The sequence below is a fragment of the Cricetulus griseus genome, chromosome 3 (assembly GCF_003668045.3).
Source record: "Cricetulus griseus strain 17A/GY chromosome 3, alternate assembly CriGri-PICRH-1.0, whole genome shotgun sequence".
In the NCBI taxonomy this organism is placed as follows: domain Eukaryota; kingdom Metazoa; phylum Chordata; class Mammalia; order Rodentia; family Cricetidae; genus Cricetulus; species Cricetulus griseus.
This window is the reverse complement of record NC_048596.1, coordinates 48581598-48598111: the sequence shown is the minus strand read 5'-3', so window position 1 is coordinate 48598111 and position 16514 is coordinate 48581598. Positions and strand designations below refer to the sequence as shown.

General features: G+C 50.9%; 1 protein-coding gene and 3 non-coding genes across 5 annotated transcripts; 3 read left to right on the top strand and 1 right to left on the bottom strand.

Annotated features, from left to right (window-relative positions):
• The first annotated feature begins 619 nt into the window (after positions 1-619).
• Trnaf-gaa lies at positions 620-692 on the top strand. The gene has a single exon. It is a non-coding gene; the product is annotated as a tRNA-Phe (tRNA).
• A 4444-nt stretch (positions 693-5136) lies between these two features.
• On the top strand, positions 5137-5209 carry Trnak-uuu. Its single transcript has one exon. It is a non-coding gene; the product is annotated as a tRNA-Lys (tRNA).
• Positions 5210-7916: 2707 nt separating this feature from the next.
• On the top strand, positions 7917-7989 carry Trnaf-gaa. Its single transcript has one exon. It is a non-coding gene; the product is annotated as a tRNA-Phe (tRNA).
• Positions 7990-11067: 3078 nt separating this feature from the next.
• Positions 11068-15608, bottom strand: Gtpbp6 (GTP binding protein 6 (putative)). Of its 2 annotated transcripts, none has more exons than XM_035441968.1 (10): positions 15253-15608; positions 14570-14752; positions 13855-13925; positions 13560-13690; positions 13264-13334; positions 12367-12525; positions 11922-12130; positions 11625-11773; positions 11355-11507; positions 11068-11248 (listed from the first exon to the last, which is right to left on the bottom strand). In XM_035441968.1, exons 1-10 carry the CDS (start codon positions 15566-15568, stop codon positions 11125-11127), a joined length of 1566 nt encoding a protein of 521 aa, XP_035297859.1. In that variant the 5' UTR covers positions 15569-15608; the 3' UTR covers positions 11068-11124. The 2 variants fall into 2 exon arrangements, with proteins under 2 accessions (XP_035297859.1, XP_027262437.1); XM_027406636.2 differs by having other exon boundaries at positions 14570-14704; positions 15253-15607.
• Positions 15609-16514: the final 906 nt, after the last annotated feature.

Genomic DNA, 16514 nt, shown 5'->3' with positions numbered 1-16514 from the left:
CCTCAAAATATTAGTTTATGTGTATATACCCATTGCAATGTTGTTTTACATCATGAAATCTGGGAGATGGGTGATCCAATTAGCTTGTGTTTGACCCATATAGCCAATGCTGTGCATTAATAAATCATGCAATTGTAACTATTATGAGTTATAATTTCAAAATTTTATGAATTGGATTGGGGCTGTAGCTCAATGTTATAGCACCAGCTAGCATGCATGAGGCCCTAGGTTCAATCCTCATTACTTTAAAATATTCTTTGAATTTAACAACAACAACAACAACAACAACAACAACGAAATAATCATTAGCCTGGTCCAAAGAGCGAGTTCCAGGACAGCCAGGGCTCCATAGAGAAACCCAGTCTCAAAACATCAACATCCACAACAATCACAACCACAACCAACCAAGTACTTTTAATGCAGAGAAGTGAATTGCAGAGCAATTTCTTAAAAAGTCGCTTGAGATGTAATCGATCCCAGATAGTAAACCTAGCTTTTACGTCATCGTCTTTGTAACATTTGTGAACATCTAACCTTTAGCCAAACTTACCTGATTTAGTGGCACAAAACGGTATTTCTTCGTTATAATTACAGAGGTTAAAAGGTGCTCACAAGCACAGCCGAAATAGCTCAGTTGGGAGAGCGTTAGACTGAAGATCTAAAGGTCCCTGGTTCAATCCCGGGTTTCGGCAGTGGTTTTACTAGGCACCACCTGGACTAGCACTCACATTTAGCAAAACTCTAGTGATTAATTTGCTCCCTCTCTGAGGTCATTTGTGTCCCTTATTCCCTCATCTTGTGTTCCTGTCTTCACTTTTGTATATTATAGAGTTAGTGTTCCCTGTCTTGTACTCAACTGAGCGCCCTTCGCTTCTTGATGACCTCACACCATTCTTTCGGATTTCCTATATCACGGTGGTGTGGTGCCTGCCAGCTGGGAGATTTGGGGCTCCGGATCCTGCTGGGTGTGGGGTGTGGCTGAGCTGGATCCTTACAGCCGGAGGGTTCTGAAACCCAGGTCTCAGCCTAGCACCGGGTTTGTCCACCTTGGGTAAAAATAACCAAGACCTGCAGACAGCTGGTTTGGATGGAGTGCGGGGAATGAAGGAATCCTTTTCCAGCTCAGGTCTACACTAGCGTTATCAGGCCAAATACAGCACACCTAAATAAATGTGAATTTCAGAGACACAACCCTGTAGAATAACCACTGTCCCAAATTTTGCACGAAGCATACAAAGTAAAAGTCGTTGTTTACGTGGAATTCGGGTATAACTGAATGCACCGTATTTTCATTTGCTACATTGAAAGCCACTATTATATAGCCTCCTGCCCTCCGACTTCAATGCTCATTCACTTTGTGTCCCAGCAGAGGTTCCCAGACTCCAAGCACTCAAGATGACTGATTTTAAGAGGGAGAACTATACTGAGCCTCACTGCTTCACAGGTTTTACAAGTACATCTGCATCTTTGAGCTGATTGGTTCACACCTCCAAACACCTTCCCCTCCCCACATGCCCCACAGGTGCCCAGGCCTCCGGAGATTCTGAAAGCTGTGGGCTGAATTCTAGATTCTAATACAAACCAACAAACAAACCCAAAACGTGCTAGGGTGATGAGCCAACCATTGGAGAATGCAATGGAGCAATGTTCCGTGGGAAAAATAGAGCCGTCTGTGTAGCCAGGTGCCAGGCTGAACCTTGGGCAGAAAAGAGTGAGATCCAAGTCTCACAGTCTAAGACCACACACTATGGTAAAACCACCACTAACAACAACAAACCCAGCAACTTTCTGCAAACTAACGCTTGCTCTTCTGTTAATTGCCAAGAGGTTAGATGATACGGGGCTTCACCCACCAAATCATTATGTTCTTGGGAGGAAAGATGTGTTTTGCTCAGAGACTCTTGAATCTCTAATTATGACCAGAGCAAACCAAAATGGTCATCTAAAAAACTGGATTGTTCCACCTTTGAATGATGGCTGTGACATGAGCTATGAGTAATTTTGTGTTTCAAGTTGGACAACAGTGCTTGGTTATTTGTTTTAAACACCAATTTAGATGTTATTGTTGAGTGTGTGTGTATGTATGTATGTATGTATGTATGTATGTATGTATGTATGTATGTATGTATGAAGGTGCTGTGGCCAAGCCTGACGATCTGAATTCATTTCCCAGGATCCACTTGGTGGAAGGACAGAACTGATTCCTGAAAATAGTCCTCTGACCTTCCCATAGGCACTGCGGTAAGTGTGCATGCCTCCCCCAAATACATAGATAAATGCAACTTAAAAAAAATAAAATAAAAGCTAGTCCGGCATTGGTGGCACATGCCTTTAATCCCAGAACTAGGATTTTTGTGAGTTCGAGGCCAGCCTGGTCTATAGAGCGAGTTCCAGGACAGGCTCCAAAACAGAGAAACCCTGCCTCCAAAAACCAAAAATAAATAAAAATAAAAGCCATAAGTAATATTCAAATCAGTAGACTTTAAGCAAGACCAATTATTCTCCATAATGTAGTTTGCTCCGTGCAATCATTTGAAACCCTTAAGAGCAAAGATGAATTTCTTTTTTTTTTTTTTTTTTTCGAGACAGGGTTTCTCTGTGTAGCTTTGGAGCCTATCCTGGCACTCACAAAGATGAATTTCTAATGAGAAAGGAATTCAAAAAATGTGGACGTAGAATACCTGCCTGAATTTCTGGCTGACTGCCTGCTGTGTTCATTTGGAATTGAGACAGCTTCAGCACATCAAAGCTCTCACAGATATTTGGTCTGTCAGCCTGCCCTACAGGTTTTTAAATTTTTTTAATTTTTGAGCATAGCATATACGTATACAATGACATAAAATCATATCTATTTTTTCACATTCTCCTTCCAACTCCATTCATATCCCCTCCACACCCCTCCCAACTTTTCTCTTCTTTCTTTTCTTCCTGTCTTTTTCTTTCCCACTAAGTCCAGTGGGTGATGAGCATGGGTGTGGGGGCCACACACTGGAGCATGGGAAACCTCCCAGTGGTCACACCCTCAATGAAGTTTGATTCTCCCTCCTCCAGCAAATACTCACTGCAATAACTTCAGTATGGTGTGGGGCCTGGGCATCATCTAGCTATCAATGAAGGGATTTGGGCTGGCTTGTTTTGTGCAGGTCTTGAGTAGGTAACCCCTGCTGCAGTAATTCATGAGCTTGATAGCCAGGTCAGGTTCAAAAGTTGGCATCCCACAGCACACCTCCTCATCCTCAGACTCTTAAATTCTTTTTATCTCTTTTGCAATGTGCTCTAAGCATTGGTGGTGGTGGCGATGGTGGTGGCGGGGATTGGCGTAGATGTCCTGTTTAGCAGTCACAATCTCTATCTTCAAGCTGTGACCATTTCTGCATCTCCCCATCGACTGCTGTCTACTGCTAAGGGAAGCGTCTCTGACCAACGCCTAGCTGAGCGTAGCCCAGGTCTGCTAGCATCAGGAGCTAGAACCACTGGGGAAGTTTGGGCCTCTACAGGTTTTGAACTTAAGACTCTCATAACAGTTTGAACTAAGTTCTTAAAATACCTCTGCCTCTAACTGTGTCCAATCAGTTCTGTTTCTCTGGAGCCACCTGGCAGCTTGCTTCAGCATCTCTTCTACACAGGTAAGGGGACAGTTAGGATCTTTAATGAAAAGGAGAATCACACATGTCTAGGAACTGTTGCCCTTTTGCCCTGTCCAGGTTTCAGCCAGGAGTGGAGGGAGGACACCGCGAGAAGCACTTGTGATCCAAGCAGGAAATGTAAAGAAGACAGCTGAATAATCTCACTCAACTTACAAAGCATACTTCAGATGCCTTTATCCACCCACTCTGCAGGATGCCGCTGTGCCAGCTGGTTACACAGGGCACCCAAGAGAAGGTGGCATTTCAACTACATTCCCCAGTGTCTAACAGGGAGGAGACCATGCCCAGGCCAACATATCTCTTTGGCTTCAAGTTTGAGTCATAGTAAATTAAGAAGCCAATACAATGAAAAACTCAACCTTTTCTCTAATTGCATGCAAGCAGGGCATACATGTACAAACCTTTCCCTTCTCTCCTCTTTATCTAGAAGGACAAAGGTTGGTCAACTAAAAATATTTTAAAATTAGTATCCTTGCAGATGGTATCAGAATAATTTACACAGCAGACTTCCTTAACTATCTTTATCTACTGTTAATTTCCTATATATTTACTTCCCCACAATTTGTTTCTCTAGAGACACAAGGTCTTTTTCCTTTATCTTGCCATTCATCCGAAAATATTTATTATTATTATTATTAGTTATTAATTATTATTATTATTAGTTTTTCTTGTTGAAGGTGCTATATAAACTGGAACTTTGGGCCACTTCTTGAAGAATCACCCCTTCCCTGAGAATCCCTTTCGAGTCTCTCTGAAATGCACGGGTTGCTTATTTTTCTCTTGTTTTTTTCCTTTAGAGCGTCATCTGAGAACGCCGCATAACAGGGATTGTTCAGAAAGGGGAGGTGCGAGGGAAGAGCAACTACCAGCAGAGGCCCAGAGGACTGAAAGGTTGTGGCAGGATCTGCTATAAAAATAAGATTCTGTGGTATCAGAGAGGATGGGGTGTTTGGAGCTGAGCGAGCTGAAGGCCGGCCCTGGGACGGAGGCAGGTTGGGAGGGCTTACTCTGACTCCTGGTATACCAGGGCAGCTCCCTTCGGCTACTGTGTTTCGTGCTTGCATTTTTTGAGCTGGGCACCCATGATGGGGAGGAGGGAATTGAAAGTCGTGTATTGGAAGAAAGGGCAGCCCGATGGCAGTAACAACTGGCTTCAGCCTTTTCGATCTGGGGAAGAAAACACCAAGTGTGGCAATTGTTAGCGGGTGGCATCTGCCCGCACCACACACTTTTGCAGAACTAGGTGTTCACGGTTAAGGGAATTAAGCTCTAAGTGAAAAGGGGCGTGTTTGTTAAAAGATATCTGTGTTCAGATGGTAAGCAATAGCATCATTCCACTTCATGATCCGTTTTCCTTTCCTCGCTCTCACGTGATTTGTGCCCAGAGATTGTATGAGACACAAAGAAAGGGCGCAGTAACTATAAAATAGTGTAGCTCAGAAAAAGTGGTAAGAGTCTTCATATATCGAATTGACTCTCTGTCTTGTGAGCCCGGATAGCTCAGTCGGTAGAGCATCAGACTTTTAATCTGAGGGTCCAGGGTTCAAGTCCCTGTTCGGGCGGAAACCTTTTATTTTAAAGAAGGTACTCAGAGTATTCGTTTTAGGACATTAGACATCTCATTTGGGGAAAGGAATGTTAAAATCCTGGCGAGCACACCACGTTCCTGATGGTTTACTGGGAAGGAGCTCGAAAGTTCGAGAGACATGCTTGCAACCGCATTCCCTCTGCCCCAAGAGCGGCCGGCTCGGGTTTCCCTGCACGGTCCTACCCTGCTGTCAGGAACAGGTGTTTTTTTCTGGGAACCGAAACCCCTCTATACACCAGGTCAAATTTCCCCTTCTCCGAAGTGTGCCCGTGATTACCGCGAGATATTGAAGCCGAGGTAGAGATGCCTGTTAGTGGGAGAAAAGTGGGCCTCGTATTGGAGAATGTTCATTCAAGGGCTGGGACAAACCAAAACAGTCAGCGCACACCCACGACAAATTCGTACACTCCCATCCTTATTCTTGCAGGATTTTAAGAAATTGGCTGGTAAACACAAAAAGTTCGGGTGCAAGTTCCCCGAGGTGAAGCAAGTTCCCTGGGAGGAGAAGACACTCCTTGCTTGACACAGATTGAGTCTTCCTTGATTCAGGCGGGTCACAGAATGAAGCAGACCTCCTCAACTGGATGAGGAGTTAAACCAGAGTAAGTCATCCGCCCTCGAAAAGCCTAGAATGCCCTGATGAGCAAGAAAGGGCAAAAATGGAGGTGGAACTCGAATGTGAAGCAGGGTCTTCACCCTCCTCACAACGACGTTTCACGCAGGGGCCACAAAGACTTCAAGACGACCTCCTCTTCCTCTCTAAAAGCAGCCTTCTCAGAAGTAAAAGAATCATTATCTTGGTTTCCATATCATAAACCTGTGATGATTAAACGAGAATGCACTCACTCACAGGCTTAGTAGAGTCTAAAGGCAAGCAGGTGTATGTGATAATTACTAAGAGCTTTTAATCTGGTGATGAAATAAGAAAACGTGTGTTGAAACGGGTAAGGAACGTTTAAAAAAAAAAAAAAAACATGTACACAATACACCTACAATTGTAGGCCCATAGCCGTGGGGCTTGGTTGGTGTTTGTTAAAGGAACAGCAGTGGTCACACATCCAAAGAAAAGTGGACAGCAGGGTGAGATTCAGCTTTTGGAAAAATCACCATCATCCGGATTCTGGGGCATTCATTATCTTTAGTTGTGTACCCACCAAGGCGCCCACTAATCTGTGAAGGATTGTTCCATATCCATGGTCACACAGAGTCAGTAGGTTTCAAAAACTGAAACCCAACCCAAACACAAAACAACAGACAAACAAATCCAGAAAACATGAATGTGGACGAGAGGCTAATAGTAGGGCTGCCAGGGTAGGGGTTACAGGAAATCAGAACACAGTTCACATATGTATGAAGTTGACAAAGCACATATCCAACAAAATTTATACAAAGTCTGCTCATTGCTTTTTACTCTTTGGCTCTTTTGGGGGGGGGCAATACCTAGCTCCCAAATAAATCACACACATGGAGGCTTATTCTTATTTAAGAATGCCTGGCCTTAGTATGGCTTGTTTCTAGCCAGCTTTTCTTAAATTATCTTAAATTATCCCATCTACTTTTTTTTTTTACCTCTGGGCTTTTTCCTTTTCTTCTGTATATCTTATTTTCACTCTTACTGGCTGGGTGGCTGGGTGGCTGGGTGGCTGGGTGACTGGGTGGCTGGGTGGCTGGGTGGCTGGGTGGCTGGGCTGGGGCTGGGTGGCTGGGTGGCTGGGTGGCTGGGTGGCTGACCCCTTCTTTTCTCACTCCTTGATCTCTCTTGCTTTTTCCTGATTTCTCCTTCTATTTATTCTCTCTGCCTGTCAGCCCCACCTATCCTCACTCCTGCCTAGCCATTGTTCAGCTCTTTTATCGGACCATCAGGTGTTTTAGACAGGCAAAGTAACACAGCTTCACAGAGTTAAACAAATAAACAAGAATGCAACACATCTTTGCATCATTAAGACAAATGTTCCACAGCATAAACAAACGTAACACATCTTTAATAGTCTACAACAAAGCCATCATAGAGGATCGTGAATCTTGAGACTGAGAAGGCATCCTAAGGAGAGAAACAGCAAGTGCCTGCAGCAAATACCCAGACTCCTCTTTCTCGGGGACACCATTGGAAAGTGCAAACTTGTCCACTGGGCAACTGTAATTCTCCACTCTTCGCTCCCATCCTTCTCAGGCCAGGCTGGTGCAGAACACTGACTGCTTCCTTCTTACCCTCCTGCTGCCTGCTTTCAGCTATGATTTGCATGCGCCCTTCGCCAAAGGGCGACAGACTAAACACTGAAGTCTGTCTCGACCCTGACCTTTCAGGCCTCGGACAGAGCTGGATGACTGAGGACAAACTGGTTACCCCATTTAAGAATTATGATGGCGTAGACCTTCCAGCAGACCTGAGGGTTGAATGGGATCCTCAGGCCATACTATATACACCAGGTAATCCCTATCTCTTTGGGACCCTGGACAGCGATAGAGAAATCTTATGAATTAAATGCGATGGTAACCGGGGACGCAGCAGAACCCGCCCTGGTAGGAATTAATTTTCTCATTGTTCTCAAAACGGTAGAAGTAGAAACCATACACCTCTAAAAGTGAAATTAGAAAATCAAAAGTTAGAGGTGAAGTCATCTGAGTTTTTTCTTTTTCCTTTAAATTTCCCTTGGACCAGGTACAGGGCTGCCTGTGCATTTGCTGAAATAGCTCAGTTGGGAGAGCGTTAGACTGAAGATCTAAAGGTCCCTGGTTCGATCCCGGGTTTCAGCAGGAGTATGTTTTATTGGTATTTCCGTCTCTGGAGTCTTCCCAATTCCAGTACAATAATCTCCGGGAATATGAGGCACAAAACAATCAAGGGATTGCTGCCTTTTCTCTTTAGTCATTAGATAATAGGGTTCTGGCAGTGATATATGGCTCCAGATCTTATATACCATATAAGAAGCTGCCCCGTTGTAAGTCGGTTTGTCAAGGTCTACCTCCTCGCCTCATAAAGTGTCAATGACAAACCAAAAATCGATTACATCAAAGTTCATCCCTCAGAACCAATGAGTTTATCAGGGTTATTTACAGATCGTGGATGAGGGCAGGAGCGTGGGTGACCCCAAAGAAGCCACTAGTTTGAAGCCAGCGTGGATAATGGCTTCCCCATGGCCGTGTATGTGGAGCCCCTCTACCAGTTTCTTCCAGCTGTGTACTCTAGCTCCTCTCTCAGGCCATAGGTAAAATTGCATATGACCTGTGGGGAGCAGTGACTAGAAACTCAGGTGAAGATCCCATGACCCTCCGCGGGCCCCTTTTCCTGGAGAACATCCCAATCAACGACCAGCCCAGCTGTAATGATCTTTCGAAAGTATGTGTAGCTGAACTCCACCAACTGCCACCCCATGTTGTCCTTTGCTAAACCTGCAAGTTTCAGTGACAGGCTTGAAGACAGTCCTGAAAGCATTTGCCACCACAGCCAGGAACACAGGGAATCTGGCTAAGAACGTGTTCCTAGCTGGAGACTATATATTATGTCTTCATCAGAAATACAGTTTTGGTACCTTGGTTTCCATGCTTCGCCTTTAATAAGAGATACCAGCACTCTTCTTCGTGATGGCAGGGATGATGTGCAATGTTTTTAGTTATATACTTATCGATGTCTTGAATACAAAATTTGAACACAATGTCGTGTAACAAGCATTTTCCAAGCAAAAGCCAGCCACATGAAGTCTGAGCTCAATTGGGACAGGGCGGGGGATGGGAGGGACTAGGTGGAAAGGGATCCCAGTCCGCCAGGCTCTGAGACGCATCCCCGTAAAGTCTCCAGGACACCCTCACAGAGATCTCTGAGTGGCTGGAGTCGCACCCCTGTGAGGTCGTCATCCTGGCCTGAAAGAATTTCAAGGGGATGCGAGTTGTACAAATACCTCGTGGGCTGCATCAAGAACATCTTTGGGGGCATTCTGTGTCTGTGCGGGATGAGGATGGGTGTGGACCCGGCGCCACCTGGTCCGAAGCCTCAAGTGGCCCCTGTCACGAAGGACATCCCTATGCTGAGGCAGCTGTAGGCCCCAGGCAAGCAGGTGATCGTGTCCTACGACAACGAGGCCTCTGTGGGTCGCCATGCAGAGCTGTGACCTGGAATCCCCTACTGGTGGGGGGACAAGGTGAAGTCTCAGGGCTGCTGCGTTACCTGGAGGCCATGAAGACCTGCGATCTCCCAGGTCCACGCAGGACGCAGCCTGGGGTGGGAGTCTGTGAAGATGTCACCTGTCGGTCAGGTGGGATGGGGTGGGCGTAAGTGGGGACATCATCTGTTAATCAGGTGGGGGGAAGGCGTCTGTGGGGATGTCACTTGTCAGTCAGGTGGGGTGGGTGTCTTTAGGGAAGTCACTCGTCAGTCAGGTGGGGATGGGGGAGTCTGTGGAGATGTCACCTGTCAATCAGGTGGGGGTGGGCATCTGTGGGGATGTCACCTGTCAGGTGGAGGTGGGTGTCTTTGGGGGACATCACCTGTCAGGTGGGGATGGGGTGAGTCTGTGGGGACATCACCTGTCAGTCAAGTTCGGGTGGGGGTGTGTGGGGATGTCATCTGTCAGTCTGGGAGTGGTTGGGCACTGATGTCATGTGGGACAGGGTGGTGGGCTTCTCTAGGGATGCCATCCTGTCAGTCTCACCTGCTGTGATGTAGACCCTTGCATGACACCACTCCTCCCTCCCAGGTGGCCTGTTTGTGGCAGGCATCAACCTCATGGAAAACGTGGAGTACTCATCTGGGTCCCTGGAGGAGGTCATGTTGCCCAACCACCTGTCCCTGAGAGCATGAGTGAGAAAGCAGCGGCCGGGGCCGGGCTCCGGTTGCGCCAACATCATCACGTGGGATTTCGTGGGCGCCGATACCTTCATGAGTGACATTATTGGACGCAACCATAAGTTGCTGGGGCCCTGACCGTCCAGTCCCCACCAGGACACAAGGTACAGACTTCAGTATGAGGTCAAGGTAACGGATGTCAGAGTTACGGAGGTCATGGATCTATTGGAAACACAGGGAATGTCCTGTTGTCCCCTGTGAAGGGCTGAGGCCTGGGAGAGCCCGCCTGAGTCACACTAGCAGGTGCAGGTTTTGAACTCCTAGAGCTTGCGAAGCAGCCTGTTGGCCATTTCCGGTCATCAGGACCCCCGAAGACTGAAGTTCCAGAGTGTCCCACATCACCACCCCAGTTGCTATGGGGTCACGTGACCCGTCACATGGGGTCTGTATCACCCTGCAATAAGCACCTCCATTAATTAAAATTAGCCAACCGTGTCTGACTGCGACAGAGTGTTTGTGCAACATCTCCCATAGCTCAGGCTAGACTCTCATTGGGAAGATGCGGGGGGCAGTGTTGGACTGTTTTTTTCCTGCCTCAGTTTCCACAGGAACCACCACCCTACCTGGTTTGTGTGGTGCATGCAAGGTGAGCACTCTAAGAGCAGCGAGCACCCCAAGTACTGAACCACAAGCACTCTACCCACTAATGCGCACCCGCTGCTTGTTGGGAATTTCCACCATCCCCACACAGAAACCTGACATGTGACTCGTGACCCTGTGACCTCAGTGTTAGTGCATTTTTTTCAGGTCAGAGTTAAAAGGTGTCCCCCGAGGTTGGACACCCCACCCTCCATCCAGACTGCAGCTTCGCTGCAGTCTGGAGCTGAGAGAATGGAACTACGTCCCTGTCGTATGGTTCAGAGGCCCGACTGGGGTGGGGGATGCGATCTCATGTGTCTGTCCTCCTCCCTTTTGTGACCCTCCCTGCTCACTTCCCCCAGTGACTCGGACCCTCCACGCAGCCTCGACACAGCCACACTGAGGAGAGGGGAGCGAGTACAAATCCTGTTTAATGAGCTGTCAGTCAATCTGGGAGGGACTATCGGTTGTCACCCAGGGAACAGCTTCCGGAACCTGCCATAGGCGGCTCGGCTGATGATGACAGTCACGTGGGCAGCACCGGTTTCTGGCAGCTCCTGCACCTGCTGCACAGTGGCCTCCTTGTATAGCCAGCTGGGGGGGAGAGGAGCTGTCAGCGTGGTGCCTGCCGGGAAGTGTGCTGACAGGCAGGTGGGCCACGCAGCGTGTGTGCACACTGTGCAGGTGCTCCAGGACTCACCTGAGCTGGGGTCCCCCAAGTCGCACGCAGAGGGTGAGGACCTGCCTGCCTGTGGCCCGCAGCACGGACTCCTCCAGTGCTGCCTTAAGCTCGTCCAGCCCATGCCCCAGGAGGGCTGATACAGCCAGGACACCTGGGCCCGGGGGGCTATACCTGCGTGCAAGGGGCTCGGTGGGTCACAGGAATGGTGGGGTTATATAGACACCTGCGGTGTAGATACTCGCAGACACGCATACGCAGCCTGCAGTGAGCTCTCACGCCCCCACTCACCCAGGAACCAGGTCCACCTTGTTGTGAACTTCCAACATGGAATCCAGGAGAGCGGAGGGCAGCTGCAGACCCTGCAGTGTAGACAGGACGCTGGCCTTCTGCTGCTCTGTGCTGGGGTGACTCACATCCCTCACGTGCATGATGACATCCTGCAAGCAGGACGAGCGGTCAGCCCCAGGCACTAGGTCCCCTTGGGTGGGAGACGGGCGGTCTGGGGACCGGAAGTGCCCACTTCCTGAGGAACATGCCCACGCAGTGACCTGTCCCTGAGGACACCTGGCCCATGCAGATGCGCACCGAATGCGCCACGTCCTCCAGCGTGGCGGAGAAGGACTGTATCAGGCTGTGTGGCAGCTGAGACAGGAAGCCAATGGTGTCCATGTACAGGACAGGTATGCGCGACGGCAGTGACCCCGCATGCGCTGTGACGTCCAGGGTTGCGAACAGCTGGTCGCGTGGCTGCATGGCGGCCTCGCCTGTCAGGGCCTTGATGAGAGTGGTTTTCCCTGGGTGGGGGGTGCGGGAGGACACAAGGTGAGAGACCTGAGGACCCCGTGTTGAGATGAGGGCTGCTGCACCCTCCCAAGGCTGGGATTACGGACCCTCCACACGTGCCTTGTCCTGAGATTGGGGTCCCCGAGTACCCTCCCATGCGTGCTCTGTGCTGAGGTGGTGTTCCATCTCAGGGACCCACCCCTGCGTGCCCTCCTGAGATGCGGTACTGCACTCTGGGGACCCTCACCACAGTTGGTGTAGCCGACCACAGATACTATGGGGAACTCGCGCTGTGTGCGCTGCCTCCGCAGCAGGCTCCGCTTGTCCCGCAAACGCTCCAGGGCGCGCCTGATCTTTGCTTCCTTCTCCTTCAGCACCCGGTGCCGCAGCTTTGTGAATGACTCCCCTGGGGACACGGACACACGGATGGCTGTGGAGAAGCTAGGGGCGAGGGTGCTCCTGGGGGTCCTGTGGGTGTCAGCACCATGTTCTCAAGGACAGTGGTCCCCAAACCATACTACACACTGATCGATGGGGCAGCGCATCACTCCTGGCTCCCAGATGGACCCACTGGTGGGCCACTGGATCCTCCCACTTGGGATCACAGCAGTCACTCACAGATCAACACACTAATCCACTCACAACTCCTGCGCTAGAAACAAGGGCGTGGTCAGCTCTTTCAGAGGTCAGGAAGCCTGCCTGCTACAGACCAGAATGTGCGCACAGTGACTAGCAGATCAGTCTGCGTACACTAGGCTATCCACTCACACATCACTGCATAAACAGAGCCTGTGACTGACTAGAAGGTGCACACGCAGTGATTGGCAGGTCAGTCCAGCACAGTAGGTTATCCACTCACATATCATGGCTTAATCAGAGACTGTTACAGACGAGGAGGTACACACACAGTGACTGGCAGGTCAGTCTGGGCACAGCAAGTCATCATTCACATGCCAGGGCATCAGCAGTCCTGCTGGTTACAGACTAGGATGGGCACACAGTGACTTGAAGGTCATTCCATGCACAGCAGGTCGTCACTGATAAATCATGGTCATCACAGGGCAGCACAACTGTACACAGGTCAGCACATCATGTGGCCAGTGTTCCCCACCTTAACAGCTGGGACACTGTGCGGCACCCTTACCTGACCCCATGATATACCGGGGGCCCCTTCTCTCATGGTCCAGCCAGGCAGAATGTCTGCTCAAAGTAGACCTAGAATTGAAACACACGCTTAGTGGCTATTGGCACTATGGTCTCTGCTGGCCAGAGCCAAGTCCTCTCAGGGTTTAAACGGCCAAGGGGGTGCAGAGCTGGGGGTCTCTGTATGGGAGGGGACACTGGACACCATAGCAGCAAGTCTGTGGAGATCCAGATGCACCACCTGTCCTATGCTCACCTCAATAAAGACTAAGGCGTGTGTGGGTGGGAGTGACCCACCTGAGAAGGGGAATTTCAGCCAGTGCCAACTGCAGTCTAGCCTCCTTGGTGCGGGCGTTACAGCGGAAGATGTGCAGGACGATGGTGAATCTGTCAAACACCTCCACGCCCCAGGCAGCCTCGAGTTCCTTCTACAGAGAGGCCGGCAAATGGGGAGTGAGGGGACCTGAGGCCTGCAGCCGAGCTCAGAGAAAGGGGTGGTGAGGCCCTGTGGCTCCATGTTTTCACAGCAGATCACATGCTGTCATCTCAGGCATGGTGTCAGAACCGTCCTCAGCCCATACTGCCGCTGTACCTTGGTTGGTGCAGCCATCCTCTCCACGTTCAGGAAGACAGAAGTGATGTCTGGACACCCCCTGATCTTCTCTGGTGGGTAGAGAAAGTTCCATCAGAGGCAGGCTGTGCCAGGGCCACACAGCCTACACACAGAGGACCACACACATGTACACAGAGGGATGCACACCCACACTGAGGGTCTCACATACAAACAAAGGATTGCACACACACACACACACACACACACACACACACACACACACACACACGTGCACACAAAGGGAATCACACGCATGTACTCAGAGGGCAGCACACAGGACTGAACAGGTATGCACTCAGGATTGCACAGAGGGCTGCACACGCATACAGAGTATGCAGCACAAGCATGCACACAGAGTACTGCAAGGCAGGAACACAGTGTGTGTGTGTGTGTGTGTGTGTGTGTGTGTGTGTGGTGTAGGGGGTTATGCTCCGGAAAGCATCTGGTTCTTGAAATCAGGCTGAGATTGTTAGGGACCTGGACAGGGACCCATAGCTCGAGGCAGGGACATGTGGGCAGGTGAGTGACATTTCTTGCACCCTCCTACCACCTGCCAGTTCGGGGCCTGCCCTGAGGCTCGAGGGTGGGTCTTCCCACAGCGGTGGGACTCGTGTCCCCGGGACCCACCACGGGGTCCGATCACGGACGGCTCCACCGTCCACAGGGTCGGGCCGGAGGGGGTGGGGCGACTCACCTGTCAGGTCTTGGAAGTTGCCCTTGCCGAAGACGAGCCTGCTGTCGGGGACTTTGGTGGGCACCACCAGAGTCTGCACCACCGACCAGCCATGCAGCGCGTGCACCAGCGCGGCGGCCTCCGCCACCTGCAACTCTAAGAGAGTACAGACGGCGTCCGTCGGGGGCCGCGGCTGCACAGACCCTGAAACATCGCAGAGGCTGCTGCAGCAGCGGGCAGGAGTGCTAAGAAACCAAGTTACCAGGATCCCGCCCCAAGCTCATCTAGACTCCACGCCTAGCAAGCCAAGCCCCGCCCCACCGTCACCCAGGCCCCGCCCGACGCCCCGCCCCATGCTCAACAGGACACCGCCCCAGGCCAACCCCCAAACTCCGCCCCCTTCCGGATGCACTTCAGTTTGACCTCCCCCGGCTTCTCCTCCACCTTACTTTTCCGTGGCTCCGCCTCTTCATCCCTGCCCAATCAGCTTGTCCCCGTCAAGCCCGCAACACCTCCCTTCCGGCTTCAGTGAGCACTTCCGCCCTAGTGTCCCGCCTCTTCTGGGCAACCCGCTCCACTGCCTCCCTCGCCTACACGCCCCTCCGGAAGGGTCCCCTCCTCTTCTGGCGACGCCGCTCGTTCCTGCCCTCGCCCTTTCGGTGACGTTATTCCGCCTTCCGGCCCCGCCTTTCTCCTTCCGGTACCTGTGTTCCGCGGCGTCCTTCCGGCCCGGCCCTTGACGTCAGGATGCAAGACGCACACGCGCTGGGAGGCGGTGGGCAGCAGCGGCTCGGCGCTCAGCAGCTCCTCCTCCTCCTCCTCGGGCTCCTCCCCCTCCCCTTCGGCGCCGCTCGCCCAGCCCCGGTCGTGCGAGCCGCCTCGTCCCTGGCTCCCGAAGACCCGGATGTTGGCGATGCCCGCTCGGACCGGCCATTGCAGGGGCGGCGCGGAGCTCCGAGCGGCAAAGCCTCGGACTAGGAGCCGGAGGCCCGGGAGGACGGCAGTGCGCACGGAGAACATGCTGCGTGCGCGCGCAATGGGGACGGGGAAGGGAGGAGCGGGGCGAGGGGGCGGGGACAACGGTGCTTCTCCCCGCTTCCACCCCCCGCTGCTTCTGAGATCCCGCTCCTGATTGGCGAGCGATGGAGTCCCAGTCTGTGCAGTGTTCGAGTCCCGCTTGGGGGTGGTGGTGTGGGGGAGAGTAGAGGGAACCTGGGACCCTCGGGAGACGCATGACAGGAAAGTGTTGGAAGGTCACAGGCAAGCAGGTCCCCACGGGAGCGAGTGACTGGCCCAGCTGGGGCTGATTATCTCCTGGAGAGGGCGGGGCCTGGGCCGAAAGTCATGAGGCAACTTTATGCTAGAGTGCGGGTCACCGTATGGAGTCACCTCACTACAATGGGGTCATTACACCTGTCACCTGCACACCTCCTGGGGCCCATCACACAAACCTTAACCCACTCTATCCCTATCCTCTAACCCTAAATATATGAATAAAACCTGCTGGGTCCATTTCTGTTGGCTGTGTGTTATGGTTTCAGGACTGAATATGATATTTTGCATATAAAAATAGGGAGCTCATTCCTGTCTGAGGCTAATTCACCCACTTGCAGGAGAATATTACTCTGTTGGGCAACATGAGTCTGACCCTTAAGTGACCTAGGCTGCCTTGGACAGAAAACATTATCAAGAATAGAAAACATGGACTGGTAAATACCTCAGCTAACACTTGCTGGTGCCATGAACCTGAAGTTCTAGAGCTTCAGGGAAGACTATAGACACTGTCCTGAGTCAGTCAGCCACCTTAGGTTCCATGGGCCTCCAACCATACTCTATTTAGACCATTCTCATCTTGGATGACTTTGAAATCCTGAAATTCCTGTCTCCACTGAGTATCATGGTTACAGGTCTATGCCACCATAGAAATACCACGATTTCTAATAGGTCTTAATAATAAAAACCCTGA